Raw genomic sequence first — 12118 nt, 5'->3', positions numbered from 1 at the left:
ATCCAGTAGGCTAATCAAACAGATGCCAGCACACAAAAAGAATACTTATGAGTTGAATTTTTTTACTTTCTCTGATTCAAACAAGGCCATCTGGAAATTATATTGATCTCTAAGTGAAGCTCTACCTAACACAAGGGTAAGTAGGGAGGCTTAGGTTCCAAGGGTCTTTACAGGGGTGATGTGGCCTCTGGGGGCCAGGGGAAGGTTCTGGCAGGAGGGATAAGCTGTGGCCTTGAAAGCGCCCAGGCAGAGGTGAAAAGCAGATGAAACAGAGGACAGGCAGTGAGGGGCCCACGGTGTTGAACTGTGGGCCTCTACAGGAAATCCAGATTTATCCCGGAGGGAAGTTGTTGCTAGGCAACCGGAAGAATGTCGATTTGAAGCATGTTTGTTGCAGCCTGACAGTTGTGAAGCATCAGATGAAAAGAGAGGAAGCTGGCTTCAGTGGTGAGGGGCAACCAGGGGGGACACCCTGAGTACCAGGAAATGCGTCAGGAGGGGAGAATTCAGACTAAATCACTCAGAGCAGGGGGAAATGCCAAAGTGTCCCCACTGGGAGAGGCCCCAGAGACACGCCGTCTCCCAGGACTAGGGGCGCCGAGAGCATCTGACGAGAGGGTGGGCTCCGGGGATGTGAACAGACAAGTTATGAGACTCTCTCTGGCTTAACAGAAACTCTGCCTTTTTCTCTCCACAGTGACTTTAGTCCCAGTATGTGTGGTTGATGAAACCGAGTTTGGAATCTAGGGGCAGTCAAAAGATCGCTCCAGGAGACGGCCTTCTTCCTGGAGTGAGGGTCTGAGGAAGGAGAATTTCCCACCTGTGTGTCTGAGGAGGACACTTCTGGGAGTGGAGCAGTGAGCAGGGCACTGCAGGGCCCTCCAAAAAGCAGTTGCATTTGTGCACTTTTTTTTTTTTTTTTGGTCTTTTTGGAGCCTCACCTGCAACATATGGAAGTTCCCAGGCTAGGGGTCAAATCAGAGCCGCAGCTGCTGGCCTACACCACAACCATAGCAACACTGGATTCAAGCCATACCTGTGACCCGCACCACAGTTTGAGGCAATGCCGGATGGCTCCTTAACCCACTAAGCAAGGCCAGGGATCAAACCTGAAGCCTTATGGATATTAGTCAGGTTCATTACTGCTGAGCCACAATGGGAACTCCCATTCTTGCTCTTGTAAGAGCAAAGATGCTTTTTGTTTCAGTGCTTTTCCATCTCTTCTCTAACATGAATTTCACCCCTGGATCCCACAGGAGACATGGCGTATGTTTGATTATCTCAACTTTACGGATGGGGAGGCTGAGATCCTCCAGGAAGGAAGGGGCCAGTGCAGAGCCAGGACCTGCTCCCTGACCACCAGGAGATCTCTGTGGACACTACCAGGGGCTGCACACCCTCAGTCCTTTGGCGATGGGTCCCATGATCAGGGGGAGGCTGATTACTTGGTAAGGAGGGTTAAGGAGAATCTGCGGCTATATTGAGACCCTTTAGGAAAGGACATATATTAGTGGTACGGAAGAGAGAAATTTTAATGCAAAAGCTCTTAACTTGGGATCTGACTTCAGAGGCTCCAAGAGCCCCCATCCCTGTGAGTTTGAGCTTACAGTTTCTCTGGGGGCGAGGTTTAGAGCTGTTGTCCGGTTCTCCAAGGCAGTCCTAATCCATAAAGAGAATAAGAACTACTGGAGAGATAAGAAATGTCAGAGGCCAAGATCCTTCCTTAAACCAGTTTACCTTAGAGAAACCCGACGCCTAACACGCTGATGCTGAATCTACACCTGCTGAGTAGCGGCCAGAACCCAGGACCCAAGAGCAGCCTTTGCAGGAACTTGAATTTTGACTTTTCAGTCTTTTCTTTTCTTTTAAGGCCACACCTATGGCATATGGAAGTTCCCAGGCTAGGGACGGAATCAGAGCTACAGCTGCCAGCCTACACCACAGCTCACAGCAACGCCGGATCCTTAACCCACTAAACAGGGCAAGGCATCAAATCCGCATCCTCAGGGATACTAGTCGGGTTCTTAGCCGCTGAGTCACAACAGGAACTCCCAGTCTCTTCTTTTAAAATTCATCAAACAGTATCTGAGCTGTTACCACAATAAGCCCTGGCTTACTCATGCCTGGAGCCTAAAAGAAGCCAAGGCAGGGCAAGGGCAGTCCAGACCCGGGGGCCTAAGGTACCCCCATGTTCCTTTCTCTCTTCTATTTCCTTGGTATTTCTTCTTTATCAAAATCGGTCTGCCAAAGTTTCCTATAGACACACAGTTTTGTAGATGTAGGAAGAACAAAAACTAACGCTGTAAATCAGCTCCACTGGCTGTGGCTTAATAATTTCCCCCAAACCGAGAAACCTATTTTCTGACTTCGTTTTGTTTTCACTCACAGCCCTGCTCCATCTCCCTCCAGGCTGCTGGCTCCGGGTCCCACTCCTTTCTCCTCCTCCCTCCCAGACGCCCACACAGAAATGGGCGAAAGGTGACAGGCCGGAGATTCAGAAATTGGAAGGGAGAGGAGATCACGATGTCAGGTCATGAACGGGACCTCACTGTAAAATCCTGGGGACATGGGCTTTTCCAGAGAATGTGGACCCAGCAATCTCACTCCCAAACTGAAACACACAATGGAAATTTAACAAACTGCAAGGAATGATCCGATCCCAGGGCGCAGACACCACGGCCAGCTCGCCCTGGGCACGGGCAGGCCACCCGCCCTTATTCCCCATGATTCAGGAATTCAGGGAGCGGAGCCAAGACCAGAGCAGGGCCCAGAAAGGCCCCCGCAGCGAGCACCCCCACGACCCGCCTTTCTTCGGCGGAACTCAGGGTTCCGCTGCCGCGGAGTCGCAAAGCCCGGGGAGGGGGGGGGGGGGGGGGAAGGAAGTCAGGAAAGTAAAACCCGGGACCGCGGAGCCGTCGAGCGAGAGGAAAGAGGGCTGAATCACGTCGTCGCGCTGGAAGTGACTGCGGAGGGGAAAACCGCGGGCCGGGTTTCCTCCCTCGCCGGCCGCGGAGGAGGGAAGGGAGGGGACGCCCATTTCCCAGCAGTGTGGCAGCTTTTGGCCGCCGCCGCGGTCCCCCTGCCGAACTTCCACAAATAAACACAGCCAGCCGAGGGGACAGATTTGCTTCTCAGCAAGATTCCAAAGCGGTGCCCCGAGTGGAGGGAAAACAGGAAGGAGCGCAGGGGAGGGGGCGGCGCGCCCGGGGGAAGGGCCCCGCCCGCCCCGCCCCGAAACTGGCGCAAGGCCGGTCCGGGGTGTGAAGCGTGTCGGGGGTGCTGGCGTCCCCAGCTTGGGCCCAGGTCCCAGCTGCTGGATTTCAAGCTGGGGGCGTCAGGCCCGAAAAGGCCTGGTGGAGGCAAGCCCTTCCCAGACGTCTCAACCCAACTGAGACCAAGCGGGACTAAGTCTCCTGGGGACAGTGCAGCCAGGTGGCTGCTGGTTTGTCCCCAGCCCGCCTGGGTCCCTGGGCAGCACGCGCGGGAAGCCTGGGGTGGAGCCAGGCATGGGTCCTGCATGCGGATTATTTGAGGATGACAACACTCCCTTCCCATCTCCAAGGGGCCGAGGAAAAACACAGCTGGCCCCAGTTGGTGCCGAGTCCCCACCCCCGCCCCTTGGCTCCACGGTCCTGAAGTGGAGGTTACACGCCCACCCACACGCCCAGGTCCTGACACCGCCCGGCCAGGTGCTGTCGCGTGGCTTCCTGAGCTGGCCCCTCTCTCTTGTTAAGGAGCACCAAGCTGGCATTCGCTCAATCTTCACCTAGACACTGGGGTACGAAGCACGAGCACAAGGACCAGCCCCGGAGACCAGGAGGCGCAGCGCTCGCACCCCTCCTCCACCCCACACTGGACCTAAGTGCCGCGGCCTCTGCCCCCTGCCTCACAGCTTCCCTGGACTCGGAGTGTCCCCGTCCGGCTGGCCCGTGCCCCTCTGAGAGGGTCTGAGGGTCTGCCCTGAGCCTTTCTGTGCCTGCCTGAGGGCTGTTTTTCTAAAAACCCTCAGAGGGTGGGTATAGGAGCCATAAAAGCAACACCCCCTGCCATTCTTGATGCCTGCCATTCTTTTTAGGTTTCCTTCTTAGTAATTTTTAAAAAAATGTTTAGCCCCTTAGTCCATCTGTCAGATGGAAAAGCACTTTCCAAGAGCATCACATGGGATGTTTTTCCTCTTTGCTGGGGGCGCCGGCCGTCCTGTGTGGGTCAGTCTCCGCTACGGAGACAGCCCAACAGGCAGGAGATGCTGGGGTGGGCAGCACTGTCTCCTGCCAGGGGCGGCCTCTGGGGCTTTGTTAAGAGAACAGCAGGAGGTGAATGCCTCTGGACAGCACCCTGGTCTTAGGAGAGTAAAGGAAAGTGCTTTGAAGCCTTAGGGGCACCACCCAGGTACTATTATGCTTGGTCTACAGCAACTGAGACTAAATCAAGCTCCTACGTCATAGGGCAGAGATTCTCAACCTGGCTGGACATTAGAATGATCTGGGAAGCTTTTAAAAATGCCACGGGAATCCACGGGATGAGGAGGAGGGCTTGCAGTTTTTAAAAGCACCCCAGGTGACTCTGCAACCAGGCGGGGAACCGCTGCCCTAGGGGCCAAGTGTGACATGGCCTGTGGTCCGCGGCAGGGTAACTGGGAGTTCAGCAAGCACACGAAGGCCGTGGTGGGGCCCTTCGCCTCAATGCAGTGCCCAGCAGAGTTCAGGGCTAAGTCACAGACACCTGCACATGGCTGGGGAGCAAGCACAGAGCGTCCATCTCACGTTGGGGAAGGTGACGAGCCAAACGTCTCCTCTGGTTTCAGTGCCTCAGACAAAATTGCATGTTAGAGCAGAAGGAAAGGCATTCTGGCTTTTTTTATCTGATACGTAACAGTCTGAAGCCAGCAGCCTGAGTTATGGGTCCAGAGCCTGATGAAAACTTTTGCCCCGGTCCTTGTTCTCCTTCTGTATCCAGGCTGGAGGCGGGCCCCATGCCCCGAAGGTCCCCTTACTAGACCCGTAGCCAAGGTGCTTCAAAACGAGGTGCAGGTGACCAGAGACTGCGCTAGTGACCAGAGACTGCGCTGTCACTGTCCCAGCACTCAGGGAACCTGTCACTGCTCTGCAAACACAGGTCCTGGTCTCCAGTTGTGCTGCCCCCGTATAAGGATCTTATCACCTACTCACTCGTCTGTGCGATTCTAAAAACAATCCGAGAAGTGTGTCTGAAATCAAGTTCCTCTTGGAACTTTGGACAGAGAGTTTTGAGACTCATGGATTTTTTTTTTTTTTTTGTCTTTTTTGCCATTTCTTGGGCCGCTCCCTCGACATATGGAGGTTCCCAGGCTACGGGTCTAATTGGAGCTATAGCCGCCAGCCTACGCCAGAGCCACAGCAACGCAGGATCCGAGCCGCGTCTGCGACCTACACCACAGCTCACGGTAACGCCGGAACCTTGACCCACTGAGCAAGGGCAGGGACCGAACCGCAACCTCATGGTTCCTAGTCGGATTCGTTAACCACTGCGCCACGACGGGAACTCCTGACTCGTGGATTTTTAATCTCCTTGCAGAGACCTTCTCTTGGGCTCCAGTTCTCCGGGCTGGCGGTGTGCAGAGTCCGAGCCCTTGGATGAGCTGGGGAGAGTATGGAATAACATATGCCAAGGAAAAGTCACACCCAAAGGGATGAAGTATAAACTCTACCAGAAACGGTGGGGTCTTATTTTGTTTCGTTTTTAAAAACCTTCTCTGTGCTTTTAAAGACCAGCGGAGAGCAAGTTTTCTGGGACTTGAGAGAGCAAACTTTTTTTTTTTTGTCTTTTTGCCTTTTCTAGGGCTGCTTCCCGCAGCATATGGAGATTCCCAGGCTAGGGGTCTTATCGGAGCTCTAGCCACCAGCCTATGCCAAAGCCACAGCAACACAGGATCCGAGCCGCGTCTGCAACCTATACCACAGCTCACAGCAACGCAGGATCCTTAACCCACTGAGCAAGGCCAGGGATTGAACCCACAACCTCATGGTTCCTAGTCGGATTCAGTAACCACTGCACCACGATGGGAACTCCGAGAGTGCAAACTTAAAAAGGCAAAATAAATTCCTCCTCCAGGCCTTCAGTGACTGACACTCCCCGCAACATAGTTCCAGAAACTCAAACACAGGCAAGAGAAAAAGCATGATTCAATGCTAGAGAATTCATCTGTTACCTTCTCTGAAGGATTCTAATTTTGAGTGTTTGTTTGTTTGTTTTCTGGGCTGCACCCTTGGCATATGGAGATTCCCAGGCTAGGGGTTGAATCGGAGCTGCAGCTGCTGGCCTACACCACAGCCACAGCAACAAAGGATCCAAACCGCATCTTTGACCTACACCACACACAGCTCACAGCCACACTGGATCCTTAACCCACTGAGTGAGGCCAGGGATCAAACCCGAGTCCTCATGTGCCACAACAGGAACTCCTGAGTGTGCTGCAGGCGTGACCTACAGTGACCTCCGTCAGAGTCGCCTAAGTCCCAGGGCGGCCTCCGGCTGGGCCCAGGGCTCCCGAGTCAGCCCTCGGAGCGGGGATTTGGAACTCACACCTGTCGCCAGCGCCCCTGATGATGGTCCCGCCCCCTGAAGGGTGAGGACCACAGCTCAACAGCCCCTTTGTGAAATTCCCTCCCCTCTCACCCTTCTGGTGAAAAACGAGATGTGGTCAGATCCCAAGACATCCGTCCAGGATGCAGCGTGAGCACAGTGTTGAGCTGGGTCAGGCTTTGCAGATTTGGGGAGATGTTCTGTGACATTTTCTCTGCTATTTTCTATCCAGAAACGGGAAGCTTTGGGGTCAAGAGCAGACCCAGAGAAGGGAGTACGAAGCACTCACTTATTGAAACTCAGGAGATACTCTGCCTGCATGTTTAGCGTGTCTTTCCTACCACTCTACAAAGTATCACCCTTGTTTCGCAGGTGAGCCCTGGGAAAGGTTAACCATCTAGCCCACGACCTGGGAAGGTGAACCGGGGGTCACACCGGGCCTCCTCCTTCTTCCCACACTGTCGGAGGTGGTGACGAGGGCTTACCCCACTTCTGGGTGGACCCAGACCCGCCGCCAGCCCCTCTCTGATGGTGAATTTAATGAGGACTCCTGGGTGCCTGGCCCCTGCTCTGGAAATGCTATCAGCTGACTCTTGGACCTTCGGAGACTCTCTTGTCTGATCTTGAACAGGGACTGTCTGGAATACCAGCCCCACACTGATCCCTGAGCCCCGAGGGCTTTCGCCCCCAGGCCCTGCTGCCTCCAGGAATTACCTCTGGGGACAGCAGCAGGATACTGCCTTACCACACGGAAGAGCTTGAAGACGTCCACGTTGGCGTACAGAGTGTCTTCTATCCACTGCAGGGCCCCCTGGGAGAGGGGGCACAAGGCCTCTCGCACTGCTGGCACCCCGCGGCGCTGCGGGAAGGTCAGGAAGCGCTCCAGGAGGGCCTCGCTGCAGGCGATGTCCCTCAGCATCAGGTCTGGGACTCCGTGAGCAAACTGAGGGGAGGAGAAGCAGCGCTGGCAACCGCCCGTGGCAGAGAGCACCGGCCCCCCAAAGCTGTCCACGTCCCCACCCACAGAACCCATGAAGAGGTTACGTGGCATGGCGAGGGCAGTTAGGTTGGGGGTGCAATTTAGCTGGCTCATCTGCAGACTTTGAAGCAGGGACATTATTTTGGATTGTCTGGGAGAATCCAATGTCATCACAGGGGTCCTTTAAATGTGGAAGAGGGAGGCAGAGGCACCACAGTCAGGGTAGTTCCGTGTGGCTGAGACTGGCCAGGCCACTCGGCTGGCCTTGAGGATGAAGGGAGGCTGCTAGCCCAGGAAGGCAGACAGTCTCTTAGCAGCTAGAAAGGTCGGAAAATGGATTTTCCTCTAGATCCCTCAGTAAGGACTTTCAGATTCTACCTCTAGAATCATAAAATAGTAAATCTGTGTTGTCTTAAGCCATGAGGTTTGTGGTAATTTGTCACAGCAGCCATGGAAAACAAATACACTCCCAAACCTCATTTTAACAGAGAGGCTTTAAATTTGAGCCAGCCCTTCTTAGCTCATGATGCTGAGGGACCGTCCGGACCAGCTCCCTGCAGCTGACGTGGTAGCGTAAGTAGAATGCATTTGGGGTGACAGCAAATGACCAACCCCCTCCTTTCTCACCAGATTGAGCAGATGAAAATACTGGATGCCCAGTTAAAGTTGCACTCCAGATAAACAGTGAACAATTTTTGGTACAAGTATGTCCTAAATCAAGTCCAAATGGGACATCCTTAGGCCGAAAATTATTTGTTGTTTATCCAAAATTCAGATTTAGCCAGGCCCCTGTATCTTATCTGACGACGTGAACCCCTAGAGAGCCCATGGCCTACAGCTCCCGTGGAACATGCGGACGGTGACGCCCGAAGCACGAGCCTCAGAACGGCCTCCAGAGGCTGCGGCGGCCTCGGCCCTGGCCAGCGATCCTTGTCCACCCGGCACGGTAGCTGGCCTCCCGGAGTCCTGGACCCCCAGCAGCAGACAAAACCCCAAATGCCATGAACAGAACAGGATCTCACGCTTCCCTGGCTCCAGTCCCACAGCTTCTAACGATCCTCGGGCTGGAGAATGGAGTGAGGAGGGGCTGCCACCCCTGCGTGGCAAGTGTCCAGGCCACACCCGGAAGCCCAGTCCCTAAGAGAGGCCTGGGGCACAGCTGACGGGGGGTTGGAGTGGACTCTGTCAATCAGGGGCCTGAAATGGGGCTCAGGCGCCCACCCAGCCTTCCTGTTCTCTTCATACCTCACTTCTTATCTCCAGGCAAAACCTCACCCCAACTCTATTCCCAGAGTCTAAGGTGCGTTGAGGTGGAGGGAATTAATAAGCTCATTTCGTCCAAACCGCTAACTTCCCCGAGGAGAGGAGTGATGGGGGAGGGCTTAGGTGACTTGAGAAGGTTACACAACAGGCTTGGGGGTGGGGGGAAGCTGGGACACCACAAAGGTGCCACTCATTCTCTCAGTGCCCGGTCACCGGGTCCCCATTCTGCAGGGATTAGGACAGTTACCCGGGATACAGAGAGAATAAGATGAATTTTCTGCCCTGCGAATAGCTCACAGACTAGCTGGAAATGCAGGCACTTCAAGAGCAGTAACTGCTAGATTGAACGTAGTGAAACCAGAGCACAGAAGAGGGAGTGTTGAGAATTGCTAGTAAAAATCACTGGTATTTATTGAGTGTTTACTATGTGTCAGGCACTATTCTGAGTGCTTTAACTCTTTTAAGCCCCACACTCTCGTCGGTGGTAGGCCCCTTCATTATCTCCGTTTTACAAATGAGGGAGACCGGGCAGAGTGGTTAAGTAGCTTGCAGTTACCTGTGGGGCCCTGCTGAGGTGGGTGCTTAATCCTTATCTGTAGGGGAAGGGAGGGGCGGGGCTGAGAAGGGAAGGTACAACACTTGCTAGGAGGAGGGACCATGTGAGCTGGGCCTGGAACGTTCAGGAGCTTCCAGAGCTGGGGCTAAGGGGCGTGGTAAGGGATGGGCCCAGGAACTGGACCCCTCTGCTGTCTAATAATTCCCTAAATGGGGAGCAGGTGGTGCAATTCCCTTTGGTGCTGTGCTCAGACCCACTCTAGGCAGAGGACTAGCCGCCAATCCGGAGGGTAAAGTACCAAATCCTGGGAATGATGAGGATGGTCAGTTAGAAGGCTGCAAGCCACAGGTAGCTGTTCAAGTTTAAAGTCATTGAAATTAAATAACTTTTAAAATTCAGGGCCTCAGCTGCCCGAGCCCCATTTCAAGTGCCCACCAGCCATGTGGGGCTAGCGGCTACCCTACAGACAGCACAGAGAGAACGCTGCCATCACGGGAGGAAGTTCCAGGGGACGGTTCTGTCCAGGAGTCATGGAGCAGGATGAAGAGAGGTGGAGACCAGGAGGAAGGCACTCGGGCCATCAGGCTGGGAAGCGGGGCGGGCACAAGGCGTGGCGGGAACCGGGTCCACGTGACTGGCCTCTGGAGTGAAGAAGCTGGGCTCCCTTGTAAGCGCTGAGTTTTGCTGATCAGAGAAGCATCAGCTCATCAGAGCCAGTACCACTAAACAGAGGCACGGCCCAAGGACCCCGGCCCTGTCTTCTGAACATGAGAGGCCTCGGCCCCGGTGCCAGCCACACAGCCACTAGAGGTCCAAATGTCACGTAGATGAGGCCCTGGAAAGAAATTTCCCCGAAATTCCTGCCCTTATCTCCATCTCCCTTTTATTACCAACTGGAAGTCATCGCAGGCATTTCCAGGACTCAAGTTTTATGAGCTCAAGAGAAAGTAGAGGGGAAAGTGAGCGAGCGATGCTGCCACCCAAGGTTGGAGCGGGAGGGGAGCCAGGTGGCCTGAGCCCAAGGGCGAGGTTGGAGTGCACTGCAGCTGGGCTGGGCACCCCTGGGGCCAGGCACCAAGAGCCTGGACGTGCTTCCTCGGGGCCGAACCTCAGCTCCCCTCATCTAGTTTCGGCAAAAACCTTTTCGGTGAAGCCAGAAAAGCAGGTATGGGCTTCTCCACTGCTGGGCAGTGAACAAGCTGGAAAACCCCCACAAGAGAGCCAAGCTCCGGCGGGCAGGCAGGTACCCTCCCTTCTCTGGGCTCGGCCAGCGTCCCATGAGACCTGTGGCTCGGGACTATTCTGCTTCCGTCCCTGTCTCCCAAGGCGCCTGGAGGAGGTGCCTCCTGGCCAGGAGAGGCAGGTGGCGTCTGAGCTACACCCCCACTTATCATGTGTCCCCCTGGGCTCCTCACTCTGGGACCCACCCCCGGATGCTGGGCCAGGAGCCTCTGCGGCCCGCGGGTGCAGCTGAGACCGGGCCTGAGGATCCGCTCCGGTCCCTGCCGATGCCACCGGAGAGCCACCGAAGGAGGGAGGAGCACCGGGCCAGGAACGCGAAGCCCCGGGCTCCGGCTCTGACAGTCCGAGCGCTACTTCAGGGCCAGGCGCTTCGGCCTCCCCGTCTCGGGATTCATGTGAGGAGCGCAGGCGCTAGCAGAGGTGAAGGGCGTATGTTGGTGGAAGAAACCTCTGGAGAAATACAGATCATGGAAACAGGTGACATCGGTGGGGTGGGGGCAGGGAGAGAAGGCGTTTGCCGAGCGAGCGATGAGAACAAGCGGCCCAGGAAGTCGGCGGTCAGGTCCGCGCAGCCCTCATCAGGCTCTGCGACCCCGCAGCCAGCTCGGCACGCGCCGATCCCGGCTTTGCCTGTTCCCTGGCCAGGATGCTCTCTCAGGCACGTGCTCAAACGCCATCTCCTCGGGAAGGCCTTCCCTGACCAGCACACTTAAAACGGCCCCCCAGTCCCTCCCTGACTCCCACCCCCAGACTCCCTCGCAGCCCTTCCACAACCTGCAAGCGCTCGGCACCCCCCGGGGAGTGTGAGCTCCCGGGAGGCAGGAGCACCCTCGTGTGGGTGCGTATTCTGGACGCACCACGCCCCTAGGTTTTGGGTGAATACACGAATAAACCTCAGCCTCCTCTGCTATAAAAGGAGCTTGAGCCCCGGGATCTCTAAGGTGCCTTCCAGTCCTAAACGTCTGAGCCGTGTCAAGTGGTGCCCGGATCTGTGCCGCTTCAGAATCCCGAGACGGGAAGGCTCAGTGTCAACCGCCCCCCCCACCCCGTGACCCCAGGTCTTCTCCTGAGTGTGTGGCATGAATTACGGGCTCTAATGAGAAAGCACAAAGGGCAAAGCCCCAAGGCCGCCCCGCCTTTCTCAGGCTCCGAGCCCACCCCTCCCTCCCCCAGGGACCACTCCCCACCGACATCCCACCTGCTCTGGATGGACTTGGGAGTTGATGAGAAGGTCGATAACCGAGTCGGACAGGCCGATGTTCTTCGTGAGAAATAGCGTCAGGGTCTCCTCGTCTTTCAGGACATCCCGAATCCGTATTCCTCGTCCTACGCATGCATGAAAGAAAGAGCAGAGTGTTGAATGGGAGCCGGGGCACGAAAGGGAGACCGTCCAGATCCAATCTCTAACTTGACTCTCGCAAGAAGGCTCTGCCCTTGGGTCCCCTGGCTCAGGCCCCTCCCGTCGGCAGCCGCTCCGGAAGCAGATGGGCAGAGGCACAGGGCGAGAGAGCACAGGG

At 55.7% G+C, this 12118-nt stretch overlaps 1 protein-coding gene across 5 annotated transcripts in view; it reads right to left on the bottom strand.

The window, feature by feature from the left end:
- Positions 1 to 12118, bottom strand: part of ABCA4 (ATP binding cassette subfamily A member 4) — a 130329-nt gene that overhangs the window by 100486 nt on the left and 17725 nt on the right. For all 5 annotated transcript variants that reach the window (XM_047785262.1, XM_047785263.1, XM_047785264.1 and 2 more), the window contains exons 5-6: positions 11800 to 11927; positions 7307 to 7504 (exon numbers count right to left, since the gene is read on the bottom strand). In XM_047785262.1, coding sequence (XP_047641218.1) covers positions 7307 to 7504; positions 11800 to 11927 — 326 coding nt within the window. The remainder of the gene's footprint in view (positions 1 to 7306; positions 7505 to 11799; positions 11928 to 12118) is intronic.

Source organism: Phacochoerus africanus, chromosome 6 (genome assembly GCF_016906955.1).
Source record: "Phacochoerus africanus isolate WHEZ1 chromosome 6, ROS_Pafr_v1, whole genome shotgun sequence".
In the NCBI taxonomy this organism is placed as follows: Eukaryota; Metazoa; Chordata; class Mammalia; order Artiodactyla; family Suidae; genus Phacochoerus; species Phacochoerus africanus.
Note: the sequence above shows the minus strand (reverse complement) of the source record. Positions and strands in the feature narration are given on the sequence as shown.